The sequence below is a fragment of the Erpetoichthys calabaricus genome, chromosome 2, assembly GCF_900747795.2.
Source record: "Erpetoichthys calabaricus chromosome 2, fErpCal1.3, whole genome shotgun sequence".
NCBI lineage: Eukaryota > Metazoa > Chordata > Cladistia > Polypteriformes > Polypteridae > Erpetoichthys > Erpetoichthys calabaricus.
Genome location: NC_041395.2, coordinates 132016656 through 132032828, shown reverse-complemented (window position 1 = coordinate 132032828; position 16173 = coordinate 132016656). Strand labels below are relative to the sequence as shown.

Here is a 16173-nt window from a genome sequence, read left to right as displayed (position 1 = left end):
ATTAGATGGAATTTGGTTTTGGACATTGCAGCCTTGCTGTTTTTACAAGCACCCTTGCTGCTGGAGATGGAATGCCAAGTCATACTAAGTTATTCATTCCTGGCTGATGCAACTTGACAATGTTAAGCTTAGTGTTAAAATAAAATAAATTATTTTTCAATTTTATACATTTTTTATCATTCTTAGGATGAGTTTTTGTACACTTAATTTATAGAATGATCATTTATATTGCTAAGGTACAAATTAAGATGCAGCACAAAACCAAAGTACTGTATGTATAAACACAGGTGTTTATTGTTAAATAATATTTGCAGTTATTTTGGTTACTGATGTCAATCACTTTTTGCCGATTACAGATTTCTTTGTATTTTGTTCCGGCTTTAATAGTATAATATAACATTTGGGAGTAAAAATGCAGAAAAGCAAGGCAAAACTTGAGGCCAAGATTGCAAATATCTCAACAGCCACAGTGTATTTTCCAGGAGAGCTGATATAAGCTGGTATAAAAGTCAGCCAAACTGCGCAGAAGATGAGCATGCTGAAGGTGATGAATTTTGCTTCATTAAAATTATCTGGTAATTTACGAGCTAAAAAGGAGAGCATGAAGCACAAAGCAGAGAGAACCCCTATATACCCCAACATGATATAAAAGGCCACTGTTGACCCGAGGTCACACTCAAAAATGACTTTGTGCTTATATGATTTTATGTTTGAGGAAAAAAATGGTGGAGAAGTTATTAACCAGACCGTGCACATGAAGGCCTGAATAAATGTTAAGATAAAAACACTTAATCTTTGTCGAAGGGGACCAAACCATTTCATAACATTAGCACCAGGACGTGTGGCATTGAATGCCATTAACACAACTATAGTTTTTGCTAAGATGCAAGATACACACATAACAAATGTAATCCCAAAGACTGTATGACGTAATATACAGGACCAATCTGAGGGCTGGCCAATGAATGTGAGGGAGCAAAGGAAGCACAATGTTAAAGAAAATAAGAGGAGAAAGCTTAATTCAGAATTATTGGCTCTCACAATAGGAGTTTTTCTATGACAGAAGAAAACAAATGCTACAGACACAGTCAAGCAGGCTCCAAGCAGTGTAAACACTGTCAGTATTACTCCCATGATTTCTCCATATGTTAAAAACTCAACATCCTTCAAGATGCATTTATCTTTTTCCTCACTGGATCTATATTCCTCAGGACACTTTAAACATTCAACAGAATCTGAAAAACAAAAGGGAAAGAAGAATCTGTAAAATTAAACCTATTGCAATTATTATAATACAAATCAGGAATCCTATTGTATAATATAATTCTGGTAGACCTAAATGTAAGACAAACAAAAATATTTTAAGGCATTGGTTCTGCTTCACACTTTTACAGACCAGGTGCAATTGTTGGCCAGTAAAGTTCTCAATATGTTCTCAACATGACCAGATTTGTTTTTCTGCATCAATTAATTAATGTATCTAAAGTGTTCCTGTGTGGGTGAGTGCATTAGTGTGTCCTGTGAAAGACTCCCATCACTTCTATTTGTTTCCTGCCTAGCACCCAAAGCTGATGAGATGTAGGTTTATATAACAAATAGCTGAACATTATTTTGTAGGTTAAAAATACCAGCATATTATGAACATATTCTGCCATTCATATATGTATTGTTTTGGAGCTGAAAACATCCTGCAGTGTTGGACTGTATAAGTGTTTGATTCATGTAATCTCAAAATGTAAGTGCTTTGAACTCATTTTATGTGTATGATAAAATAATTCTAAAAAGACTAGATCTGGTGAATGTTTATTGAGGTTTTGTATATTCTGACAAAGGGACATGTAAACTTGAGATGGAAATTTGTAAAATACAGCAATACTTCAATGAATGATGCAGAAGCGTTACAGGATTATAGTTTGTTATAAGAAATTTCATTATTGGATGTAAACATACCAGAAGAAGCAATACGGATATGTATTTTTAATGCCATTGGTGGGGTGAAGGGCATGTCATTACTCGTCTACATTACTCGTCTACATTGGCTGCCCTCTACCACAGCTGATCATCCTCGCTCCCTTCCATGCAGCTCCACATGCCTTATTCACAGCTTGCACATTCACGCCACTGGCTCTGCCTTTCACCTCACTTGGGACCACTTTCCCTAACTAAATGAGCTGATCCAAGCCAGGATACTTAAGGAGAGTTATTGATGGCCACACATGCATTCCAATGGATTTTCGCAGAGGAAAACCACCTCCTGCTTGTAGGAGAGTGCTCTCTATACCTACCCCTTTCTACGCCTTGCTCTGGCACCCTTTCACAGCCCGGTGCTAAACCCAATGATCTGACTACATGGCATTTCTTTTTCCCAGCTTCTACCATCTTTACAATCTTAGTTTTAGTTTTTAAAAATATCAGTTTACATTTTGCAATGTACTAGGCAAGTTATATTTATTACTTTATAAAAATATTAAAATAACTGCAGTACATCTAAAATAACTATGCTCTCATATATAGTAACTTCACATTCTACAAAATGCACAATATCACTAAACAGTATAGAGAGGGTTCAAAGCGACTACCTTAGCACTCTAGTTGACAAGTATTTGAACATGTAAATGCATGTACTGCATTTTTCCAGTAGTTTTTGAGCTGATTCATTAGGAGAGGTATTAAAGTAAAACTAAAATCACTAAAGATGTGATATTTGCCTAACCTTTCCAGTAATTCCATGTAACAATTGCAGGCAATTTAAAGTGTTATTAATATAACATTCTTTTCATTCATGCAAGTTATTTATGTTACATATTATTGAAGACTTACCTGTTACATTGCTGATTTCTCCATCTGCGCAGGGTATGCAATCAAAACAACAGATTGGCCTCCCTTGTTGAATAGCCTTATAGGTTCCAGGTTTACAGCTCTTACTGCATTCTGATTTTGGCATCTTGGAAAAAAAGGCAAAAGATGGTTATGCCACTACATTAAGATATCTACATAAACTAGCAAATACAGTAAATGACTCATTTGAGTACATGATTGTGTCACACTAAAGTTCACATACACTTGAAGTCCACTTTATTAAGTACAACCTATATGAAGCATGGATTGAACTAGAAAGAGTTTTGGGATGTTTGATCAAAGCTGACAGAATGTCATTAAGTAGTTTCTGCAGATTTTTCAGACACACGCCCCTGCTGCAAACTTCCCATTCTTTGCTCTATTAGACTGGTATCTGGGAGGTAAACTTACACCACTGTCATGTTTGGGGAAATAGTTTGAGACATGTTGAACTATTCTGTAGGAAATTTGAAAAGGGTACACCGAGGCCATAAATGAATGCACCTGATTAGCAGCCTGATCAGATATTTTATGGTCACTCTCAATTATTAAGAGGCGTAATAAATGCCAAAAAGAAATCTGCATGCAATCACCCTCACACCAGTATTCTGTACTGTTGACACTAGACAGGATTAATCCAGCAATCTATCTGATTTACAACAAATTCCAGTTCCAACGTTCAGTATTCCAGTTTGATGTTTTCTTGTTTTGGTGTTCATGCATCAACAGTAGCTGCAATTTCCTGTTCATAACTGAGAAGAGTATATTCCGGAAGGCCTACTGCTGCTCAGTCCACTTACTTCTGGGACTTTTAGAGATGCCTATCTGTGCACTACTGTTGTGAAGAGCTGTTATTTGAATATTTGTGGTTTTTTGTTATCCTGAATGTGTCTGATCATTCTATTCTAACCTGTCTCATTATCAAGGTGTTTACAGCCGCATATTTGCTGCTTATCAAAGTTTTTTTTATTATTGTTATCACACCAGCATCTGTAAACTTTAAAGAATGTAGAGTATGAAAAGGCAGCTGTTTCTAAGATGCTCAAACCACTATGCCTGGCATCAACAAGCACATGTCAATCTAAGTCACTTAAATTACATATTTGCCCATTATAATGTTGGGTTGAAGAACAACTAAATCCCAAAACCAAATCTTCATGGTATATACTGAGTATACTAACTTACAGCCACATGATTGTCTATATTTGGAGGAGCAGGCTGCTTGAATTAATTAGTAGGTGTACTGTACCTAATAAAGCAGCTACTGTGTATTTTAATGCATTTCAGTTTTTAATTTATTTTTAAAGAAGTAAAAAAACCAGATAAAATGTATTTTAAGAATTGACGTGTATCACAAAATGACATTAATAACTTAAAAATATTACCTCATTCTGTGATCCTGCCCAGATAATGGAGCTGTTATTAATTTTAAGTTGTTTTCCTTCTGGTAGAGAAGCATCATAGATTCCAACAGTTACAAATTGAATTAATCCTTCTGCATTGACTTGCCAGTTTAGTAATTCATAATGAGTCGCTGGATCCCCATTATCATCAAAATACACATTTTCACCTTGCTTAGTTGTAAAGTTGACTCGTTTCAAGGACTGAAGTACCTGAAAAGTTAAAACATCAAGTTACTGTTACTACCAAGTGATAAAAGCAGTTAAATTTCATGTTGTTTATTATCTTACCTGCCATGGTTTCGTTTTCAGAATTTCTGTGCAATTATTTTGTGTCATTTTAGATTTACCACATATGGATATATTATGAACTGCATGGACTAATGCATATACCCCTTTATAAACATTATTAGCAATTCTCAAATCTGAGACATCAGTGTACAGGTTATTTACTTGACTTAAAGTATCAGTTTTTTCACAAAGATTATTCATGTCAGTACCATTTTTCAGAGTCAAGCTGCAGTTAAAAGTACTTTCCCAAACCTCCTCCAAAATGGAGCTTCCATGATTTTCAGAAGGATGGAGGTTAATTAGAAACTCTTTCAAACCTGGTATCTCTGCATTGCTTGTTGCAAATCCAATGGCACCACCAAGAATTCTGTATGTTTCATTTGTTGCTAATTTGATATTAGAAATCCACCCTTCACTTCCTACCCATTGTAAGCCAGTAATATTCTGAATTAAAATTTCCTGAATTAAACTCTCCAAATCTACAGAAGATGTGAAAGCCACAATAACTTTAGAAGTTGACTGTTTAATACTATTGACAGTTTCAAGGTATCGTTCTCGTGGATTGTTTCTAGAGATGACAGCAACATAGTCTATGCAAACACCTTCTAGCTGAACAGTTTCAATAAAAGTAGCCATTCCATTGATTCCATATTCATTGTCACTTCGTATTACTCCAATCCAAGTCCACCCGAAGTGTTTCACCAGCTGTGCTAGGGCTTTGCTTTGGTAGTAATCACTTGGTATTGTTCTGAAAAATGTTGGAAATTCTTTCCTATTACTTAGGCAAGCACATGTGGCAAAGTAGCTAATCTGAAAAGGAAACAAATACCTCAGGATAACAGTATATATGTTTAAATTGTTTTATTTTTCATTTATATTAAAACAGACCTAGAATTTATCTATGAACTGGAAATATCCATCCATCTTCAGACCGGTTTAATCTACACTCAATCTATTATAAGCCAGAGCTTATAATGGCAGAACTAGTCTTAAGAGTGAAGATATCTGTGGATGATGACACAATCTATCACTTGGCACATCCAAACAAACTCTTTGTTGTGTGTTTACAGTTGCTAATTAACCTAAAAAGCATGTGTTTGATATTTGCAAGGGAAACTGGGATATCTGAAGAAAGACCCAAACAGACTGAGGGAGATTGTGCAAACTACACAAAGACAAACACCTATTTGAAAATTGATTTCTGGAGGCTTGTGAGCAAAGCAAATGCCACATTTAATACTCAGTTCTCAAGGTGGCCACAGCTTACTGCATCACTGCATTAAGTCTGTATGGGTCATCCAATAGCCTTTGCACGTGTGTATTTTATAGTCAAAACAAAAAAAAAACATGTCAACATTATTTATCCATTGTATTATGAAATAAGGTGGTCAAAGGAGGGCACATTCACTCATATTTATAGAACAAAAATGCAAAATTTAGAGAACAATGTAACTAAGTAAAATAAAGATTACGTCAGAGGATTTAGAAGTCCCATACTGTACCATAGTATCCTTAGTACAATAGTAAACAATATCAATACAGCCAAAAACAAGGCATCCATACTTTTGCCTCTTTTAAAGGGGTTGAAGGAAAATGCCACTGTTCATGTTTACAACAAGGACTTACTATATTTCAGGCACTGTTGTATTCAACCTGGGTTGTAAAATATAACTTACCATTGGTATACGAAATGGGGCAATAACTGTTGCCACAGAAATGCTTAGTGGTGATTCAGAAAGTCCTATAAGTGCATGAACAGTAGATGTTTTTTCACAATGGTTGTTAAAAAATGTTTCTTCATTAGGATCATTCACTAGTGCCATTGCAGCATCTGTTGCAAGAGTTACAGAACTGCAGTCGCTGTAAATCTTATAGCCTACGGAAAGGTCTGGCAGAAGATATGTGTTATTATTTATTTCTTCAATAGTGAAAATCATTGTCTGAGCCAACTGTAATTCCATCAGGTTTAAGCTGTAAACACAAGAATTTTTTCAATGTGTGTCAATAAAATGTATTTGTTCCAAATGAGCACAGTATTCTTTCTAATATTATTTATTAAGGAAGCATTTGAATTTACTTAGCATTTCAATAGCAATTAAATACAAATGAAAATAAATTCAATATTTACTTAAAAATTGTCTTCTGCCATTTAGAATCATTGTAGTTCTGGAACAACCAGTACAGAACAACAACTACATGAGTAAAAAAAACCAAAGCACCGGTAATCCATTCATTTTATGCAAATGAAAAGCAGCATGATGCCTTCTCATAACAAATTTTTAATTAAAATGTTACTAAATTGCACAAATGAATATTACATTTAACCTAACCTAAATAACAAACCATAAACTAGGTTACAAAATAGTTTTTTAATACTTTTATTGGAATGTTTAATCTTAAAAACACAAATAAACATATGTTTTAAATTACAGTTTTCTCATTCATAGCAAATGCTAGTTCTAGTCTGCTTTTTTCTTCTACCTTATTGCTTATCATGTTTAGCATTTTATTATTGTCTATTGCTGACAAAAATTCCATTCTGGTGCTTCTCTAACTGAAAACATTACACAAGATATAGCACGAATGAAAAGCATAGCAGACTTGGTACAAATTATAACTCTTAAGCATAACAACTTGCATTTTTGAAAATATATTGAATTGATAGTAACAGATAATGAAAATCAGTAGATACCTTTTTCATTACATTTTTCATTGTCCATCAATCTGTCTACCAAATAAATGTATGTATTGTTTTATTTATGTAAACGTCTGTCCAAATGTAAGTGTAATAATTCTCGCTTCTCAAATAGGTTTAGTGTATTATTTCAGTTTATGAGATTAATTTAAGAGTATATAAATTCTGTTATGACTTACCCATCACTACATTTTAAGATTTTTGTTGGATTTGGACAATATTCATGACAATAATAGACATAAAGATGTTTGTTTCCAAGAAATATGAAACAAAACTTAATCCTCTGGATCCCCAAGATCCTTTTAAAAAAATATTTTGGTGTTATAAATTCCTTAGTTCCCATTACTGGGTTTATGAGAAAATATGCTCAAAAAACAAATTCAGAAAAAGATCGTTCTCATGGTGTTTTGTTTTATTTTAACCTGCTATAACTCAGAAATGCTGTGCCTTTGCCTACCATCCACTTGATTAGCTAAAGCTGAAGTGCTGGTCTGTAATAGGGTGGCACTATAGCAAATTGGTTCACAGCACACATTTACTTTAATTTGCATAATGAAATAGCTCTTTTATCTAAACATTTTTTCTTTAGCTTAACTCCACTCCAAAATAAAAAAAATAAAGCTTCAGATCTTGCGTTTACTTCTAAAAATTTAATGGGACAATAAAAAAGCTCCAAACTAAGACGTTTTAACCAAAGGTTTCACTGCTGTTAAAGCTGTCATGTGCACTGCTCTGGTTGAGCTGGTGGCTTCTTGTTGGTGTGTATGTGTCATGAAAAGTGGCTTGTCTTTGTAATACAATTCTATCCTAAGTCATCAGATTCTACACAGCTAGTTGTTTTTTCAATATGCCCTGATTAAGACTTTTGATATTCTTCCTTGTGTCAGCAGTCCCTTAACATAAGGGATAACCACTGTTCAGCTGCATAGAACTAAAATTAACCTAATTTTAATCGCAGAATAACTATATGTACAACAAAATTAGTGGTTTAGGTATTTATTATAATAATATAATATTTTATTTATTAGATTGATTTTCTTCTAATGTATTTGCTAGCATGTTTATATTGCTGCTCAGGTATGGTCACTTAATAATTTCCCCAGGTGGGAAAATGGTTGGAAGAAAACATAGCCTATGTGCACATAGGGAGTCTGTGAAAAATTTATCCGGCATAAGGTTCATCCATCTTCTAAAGCTGCTTATCCAGAGTAGGGTCATGGGGAAGCTACAGCCTATCACAGCAAACATTGGGCACAAGGCAGGAACAGTCCCGTAATGGTACCAAGTCTATCACAGGGTAAACTCAGTGTCACACAAGGGCCAATTTACCATCACCTAACCTAACTAATATTCATATCTTTGCATACTCCGTGCTGGGGGCCCCTGGGACATGAACCTTGATCTCCTTTTTGCAAGGCAGCAGTGCTACCACAGTGCAAGGAAAATGAAGAGGTTCAATGATGTGAATTTATATAGAACAAACAAACACACTTTTAGCTTTATGCATTAGATGGTAACATTGTTGCAGTTTGTTGATTATTTTTTTCTTTCTTAAAAATGCAGAATGTGCATAGTGTTAGTGGCAGTCTTTGCATCCAATACATCTCTGGTAATAATAGTAACAACAGCAATAAAAATAATGTCATACAAAAAATAGCATTTTCTACATATCCTTGGTATATTCCATCATATTTATGAATTTACAGTAGAATAGACAGACATAAGAAAAGTAATTAAAAATTCCCAATTACACATTTCATTATTTTTTCCATTTGAAAGAAAAAATAAAATATATTTTTCTTTGTTTGGTAGAAAACTGAAGTATGATGTAAAATCTACAGAATTGTAAACTGTGTATTAAATTATTGATATCTCTGTAAGCCCTTTAAGATAATATTTACAATTACATGCAAGTATATCAATAAACATTTTTTAAAACTGAATTCTATACTTACTCTTTGCACTTAAATGGTTCTGGTTTTGCTGTAAAAGTTGGTTGAGAGTTAAAAACATTATTGTGGAATGAGAAGACTCCTCCAATTATGACATCCCCATCTTTAAAAAACAGAGGCAATGCTGCTTTACTATAAGGCTTACAAAATGGTTCTTGTGCCCCTGCTAAAAGTGCCAGGAGTATTAACTCTATCATTTTCAAAGTTTTTTTTTGCCTTAAAATGGTTTACGTATGTGTTATTTATATAAAGTTTGATTGGTTTAATACATTATCAAATTGCTCCTCCTACTTATGTATTGATTCTCAGAGGTGCAATAAATGAATGTATTCGCACAGATAAACATATCATGTACACATTAATCAGTGTAGTAAGATATAAGGAAAATACTGTTATTTTTTGTAAATAACAATGAGGTAGGTAGTATGAAATCCCAATAGTAAATCATGAAATGACAATTTATGAATATTTTAATATTTTATAGTACCTACTAAACAGTGCATTTGAACAAATAAGTAAAAACATATGCAAAAAATTCATATATATTCCATTAAAAAATATTAAGAGGAACACTTACTTGACCATTGTTTTTAGCAAAAGTTAGGACTAATTAAAAATTGTAATTTTGGTATTTCACTCTTTGTATCACATATGGTATTTCATTCTTTCTATTTGGCACACCTCTGGTTTACTGCTGCCTTCTAGAGTAGTCTTCCAAAGGACAACCTGGCCTTTGTCTTGACTTAATACAATTAAGAACTGAAAGTAAACAATTAAGAACAAAACCTAAATACACACAATTGTTCCTTACTTAGTCTGTAAGTACTACTTATATACTGTACTTATTCTCAGAGCTGACTATCAGTGAAGGTACTAGAACACTACATTTTTATGTCATGCAGATTCAGTGAACCCTGACAGTTCTTGGGTGTGAGAGCCATGGCCTAGCCAAGAAAGCCACAAGGTCTTATTTCAGTAATCAGTACTTTCAATACAGCTTATTCATGGTGAATATCACAATCACAGAGCTTCTTGTCTTCACAAAGGCAAAAGCAGATTAAGATTGACTTAGCTCTTTAACAAAGAGTTGATTGTACTTTTAACAATGCAGTACACAGACACTGGGTTTGTGCAAGGCTTGTTCACTTCATCAAGTACAGGTGGAGTTGACTTGGATTTTTGACGAGGCCCCTTCATCATTTTGGCCATTGGATACTCCGTTGTTTCATCCAAAAAATGCCCTTTGCCATTATATGCCCCTGACTGTAAACCTAGTATGTCTGAATGGTAGATCAGCCCCTGACCATGTAATAATGCCAGACAGTTCAAAACAAAAATGCTCTACATGTTCTAATAAATGCTGATGACATTTGCATTTCTCAATTGGTGAGATATGTGTTATGGCTTAGAGTCTGCTAAGACGATGTAATGGACAGCTTATATATAGAGTTAACTGTAAAATTTCAGCTAAAAAAACTTTTTGAGAGTTGTGATTGGTGAGTCGACCTTCCAGAAAATGAGCATATGGCCAAAACCTTTCATGGTAGCCAGAGTTGGAAACTGAGTTATCTTCTGATCTGGCTTATTTACAAGTATTCACAGTATACACTCCACATGTACTCTTGCTTATTATCTTTATAACAAAGGATCATTCTGCTCTTTTAAGGAGACATAGAGTAGAATTTTATACCATAAGAGATCATGAAAACCATTGTTGATCATGAAAGCCATAGCAAGCTATACTTAACACATTTGTCCACTGTCCAAATTTTCTTGTGCCTTGGAAAGGTCATTGTTCATTTTGTAGACGTAATTGCTCATATGAACATTGATTTTCTGTTTTTATGACAATCATTGTGGGGTGGTTATCAGTGTGTGAAAAACTCCAAATTAGATGGGAGGTCCTGTTGGCTGAACACTGAAATTTTACTCTCATACAAGTTATCAGTTAGGATATCCATATGCAGACTAGATATGCGGACTAATTGAATTATACATGGATACTCGTTTTGTAAAAAATAACAAAAGCTGGCATCACATGGAAAAACAGCATTTAGTGATGTATATGCACTTGCTGCAGCCCTATTCCAACTGTTTCCCTCTGAACACCAAATCACTTTAAAGTGCACTCCAATATCCCATCAACATCCTGTGAGGTTTCTAAACTCCTTTAGGACCACCCCCCCAATCGAATGACACGGCAAAGGGTGACTGCCACGTCTGTGGAGGACTGCTTGTCCATTGCCGAGACAACCACAGGTTTGCAGAACAGTGGCATAGCACCGTGGAAACAACTACAAGTCGATCGAGATTGCACTATATGCGCCTGTCGCCGATGGGTGATGTAAGGGACATTATAAAAGCAGGGAAGAGTATAACTTGGCCACTGACCTGGCCCAGACTCTGCCCGTTTGCTGTGTCTGTGTATAGGAGAGTGGTAGCTCCCACTGCAATAAATAACCCTGCCATTCTGTTTCAAGCTGAATAAAGCTGGTTTTGCTAAAGTACTGAGACTCAGCCTCGTGTATTGGGGTGGAAGACAGTGACTCACGTGTCACAGTCCGATCAGGCTGACTACTGAAATTGTACTGCTACAGATTCAACCCAATAATGGTCCTGTTTATTGAACAACAATATACAGTAACACTGCACAGACAAATGAAACCTCCCATTTTTACAGGTCACAAGAAACAGATTCAAAACTGATACGAAGATTGAAAAAAACACGGCTGGCTTCCAATATTTCCAGTCTGAACACTGTCAGTAGCATGGTATTAGCCATCATTATGTCATCATCATTATGTGCATCTCGGGAACTGCAGGTCTGACATTGTGGTCAGCAACACTGGAGCATCGCAGGGGACTGTACTTTCTCCGGTCCTGTTCAGCCTATATACATCGGACTTCCAATACAACTCAGAGTCCTGCCACGTGCAAAAGTTCGCTGACAACACTTCTATCATGGGCTGCATCAGGAGTAGGCAGGAGGAGGAGTATAGGAACCTCATCAAGGACTTTGTTAAATGGTGCGACTCAAACCACCTACACCTGAACACCAGCAAAACCAAGGAGCTGGTGGTGGATTTTAGGAGGCCCAGGCCCCTCATGGACCCCGTGATCATCAAAAGTGACTGTGTGCAGGGGGTACAGACCTATAAATACCTGGGAGTGCAGCTGGATGATAAATTGGACTGGACTGCCAATACTGATTCTCTGTGTAAGATAGGACAGAGCCGGCTATACTTAGAAGACTGGCGTCCTTCAACATCTGCAATAAGATGCTGCAGATGTTCTATCAGATGGTTGTGGCGAGTGCCCTCTTCTACGCCGTGGTGTGCTGGGGAGGCAGCATTAAGCAGAAGGACGCCTCACGCCTGGACAAACTGGTGAGGAGGTCAGCCTCTATTGTTGGCATTGAGCTGGACAGTTTGACATCCGTGGCAGAGCGACGGGCGCTCAAAAGGCTCCTATCAATTATGGAGAATCCACTGCATCCACTAAACAGTGTAATTTCCAGACGGAAGAGCAGCTTCAGCGACAGACTGCTGTCACTGTCCTGCTCCACTGACAGACTGAGGAGATCGTTCCTCCCCCAAACTATGTGACTCTTCAATTCCACCCGGGGGGGTAAACGTTAACATTATTCAAAGTTATTGTCTTTTTTTACCTGCATTTTTATTACTCTTTAATTTAATATTGTTTTTGTATCAGTATGCTGCTGCTGGAGTATGTGAATTTCCCCTTGGGATTAATAAAGTATCTATCTATCTATCTATCTATCTATCTATCTATCTATCTATCTATCTATCTATCTATCTATCTATCTATCTATCTATCTATCTATCTATCTATCTATCTATCTATCTATCTATCTATCTATCTATCTATCTATCACTGGTATACTGTTCATTATCACTGAAATGGTGCTCATTATAAACACGCACTCATTACTGTGTAGTGTTCTGATTCATTTGTTCCCTTTTTTGAAACCTCCTGATTTAATGGATGTGCTCTCCTCCCTTGCCAGGAAGCTGATGCCAGTCAAATATCTAGCTTTGCATAGCCTGTGAAGTGTTTGTAGCCAGCCCTTTCTAGTCCTGCTTTTAAAGAGTTTTTAGGACTTTACTACAAAATTTTCACTTAAACTCAATAATTGAGAAATAATTGAGTAATAACTGTATTGAATAACTGAGTAATTTATAACACTGTAGCGGTCCAGTGCCGCTAAGATTCACACCGTCGACGAGACAGTGATTTATTTATTTTTTTGGTGGAGATTCCAAGGAAGCAGCCAGCCTTGGCCTGACCCACACACCTCAGAAGTAGAGACACAAAACCAACAAATGAATAAATAATATATTAAATACAATACACAACAACAATCAGACAAACCTCCCCTTTCCCCTACGGTGATACAGATGTAACATAAAAATGATCCACAACAATAAACACTTATGACAACGTCATTATACAGTCCAATACAGCAAAAGCAGGTGAAATGGTATGGTGTGAAGATGAGATTCAAGAGAACAGCTTCTGTGCAATTTGAGTGAAACAGTCCAACCAGTAGTCCTGAGTGGCAAGGGGTGACCGCTCCTTTTGAAAACACAGGAAGGCACAGGACAGGATACACATAAACAGCTCTCCTGTTGCTCCATCCGGCCCCCCATTTAAACTTTCCCACTGGCCTCTTTCGTCCCCAGCAGTCCCTACTTCCGTTCCAGTCATCCTATGTGGGTAATCCCCCTTGGGCTGCTGGGAAATGGAGTTCTTCCCACGTCAACACTGCTACACTACTAAAATGGTTTTAAATTTTTTTTTTACAGAAGCCCCCACAAATTTGATTTTCAGGTTTCATGGATGTAGGGTGGCCCACTGGGGTTTATTAGCATTTTGTACCTTACTTGTAATGCATACCTCTGTGAATACACTGAGGTAATCTTGATTGTTCTTATTTCAGTTGTCAGTGGACTGCACTACTACCAGTTTACTTAAACAGGCTCAATGATACTCATCAAAACATACTACATTTAAAAATTTCTCAGAAAACATCAAAACCTGTTTATTGTCTCAGCTTCCTGGATTCTGTCATTGTCATTTTTTTTTTGACTTCCTTAAACTGGATAATTGACAGTCCTGCACTCTGTTCCTTTAATGTCTTGACAGTTATTAATGTTCTTTATATCTGACAATGACTTAATACTGTAGTTGCCAGTGCTAGAACTCTGAAAACATTCTGGAAGCTTGTATATATTTTTAATTTTAAACATAGGTTGTACTCTGTACTACAATTTGCAGTCCAATACCATGGGTTCTTAGGATTCATTCATATCTCAGTGTTTCTTCCCGGTCCTGCAGTGAAGTCCAAGCAAAAGAATATGAGGAAGTCTGCAGATAGTTTCATCCAGGTTTTCTTAGAAGTAATAGTTTACTTCTTTTTTGGTGAAGTTGGAGCACCAGCACTCAAGAAGGTTTAATGCTGTATTTTAGTGCCAGGTATGCAAAGAGTAACAAGACGTGCTAATGCTGACAGGTACTTCTACAAGATTCCCCATCATGTAAGTATTTCCCTAATATCCATATTACTAACCGAGAATGGTAAACCAGATATGGACGCAGGAGACATATTGCGCAGGCGCCGACAGCTCAACTAACGGAAATACGAAATAAAGCAATGAGCACAGACAATACGGAACCCTAACCGTCCACACCACACAGCAAAGTCAAACCCAACATAGTACGGAATGTTCCGGGCACCTACAACGCGTGTCCAACACATCGCAGGCAGACTCCCGAGATGGTACAGAAGCCCCAGAGATAAAATACGAAAAATATGAAATAAAGCAACGAACACAGACAATACAGAACCCTAACCGTCCACACCACACAGCATAGTCAAACCCGACATAGTACGGAAGGTTCCGGGCACCTACAACGTGCGTCCAACACACCGCAGGCTGACCCCCGAGATGGTACAGAAGCCCCAGAGATAAAATACGAAATAAAGCAACGAGCACAGACAATACGGAACCCTAACCGTCCACACTACACAGCATAGTCAAACCCGACACAGTACGGAAGCTGCGAGCGCCTACAACGCGCGTCTAACACACCGCAGGCAGACCCCCGAGATGGTGCAGAAGCCCCAGAGATACGGACTCCACAGCATATGTGAATCACATTACAGTAATACAATAATATGAGTACTCACAGACAAAACAAACACAACAGGCTTCGGCGTCCCACCCCACAATCAAACCGGAGAGAGTACAGCGTCGCCAAACGTCCACAAAACACAGCATAGTCAAACCCGAGATAGTACGGAGGGCGCATGCGCCTACAACGACTACCACATGAAACACACACACGGCACCAGAGGTATAATATTAGCTCAACTAACGTAAATAAGCGCCTACAACGCGTCATGGCTCAAAAACAAAGGAGCTCATGAAACATTTATACATTTCTTTACTGCAAAACGACAGTTAATTATCGCATCAGCTACAACCGGAGTAGCAGCTAATTTGTTGATAAATGGTTGCACATGTCACTCCTTCTTCAAACGTCCAGTCCCAATCACAGAAACATCGGTATTAACTATGAAAATGAACAGTCACAATGCAAATAACATCCGTCTTGCAAAACTATTGATTTTAGATGAATGTACAATGGCATCCAATCATCTACTCAACACCATTGATAAATTTCTCCAAATGTTAATGAATAATAAGATTCCATTTGGAGGAAAAGTACTTTTATTAGGAGGAGATTTTCGACAGTGCTTGGCTATTGTTCCACATGCCATGCGTTCAGCTATTGTTCAGTCCAGTTTAAAATACGCAGACAATTGGCATTACTTTGAGAAAATACATTTAGTACAAAACATGCGATGTCCAGATCCAGAATATACCAATTGGTTGTTGCAACTAGGAGATGGAAATCTAACCAATATGTATGGACTTCACCTGGATATTATTCAGATCCCTCAAACCTTTAT

General features: G+C 36.8%; 1 protein-coding gene across 1 annotated transcript; it reads right to left on the bottom strand.

Moving 5' to 3' along the window:
- Positions 1-290: 290 nt before the first annotated feature.
- Positions 291-9373, bottom strand: LOC127526629 (extracellular calcium-sensing receptor-like). The gene is made up of 6 exons (XM_051922542.1): positions 9180-9373; positions 6206-6500; positions 4530-5339; positions 4224-4451; positions 2821-2944; positions 291-1235 (listed from the first exon to the last, which is right to left on the bottom strand). Exons 1-6 carry the CDS (start codon positions 9371-9373, stop codon positions 337-339), a joined length of 2550 nt encoding a protein of 849 aa, XP_051778502.1. The 3' UTR covers positions 291-336.
- Positions 9374-16173: the final 6800 nt, after the last annotated feature.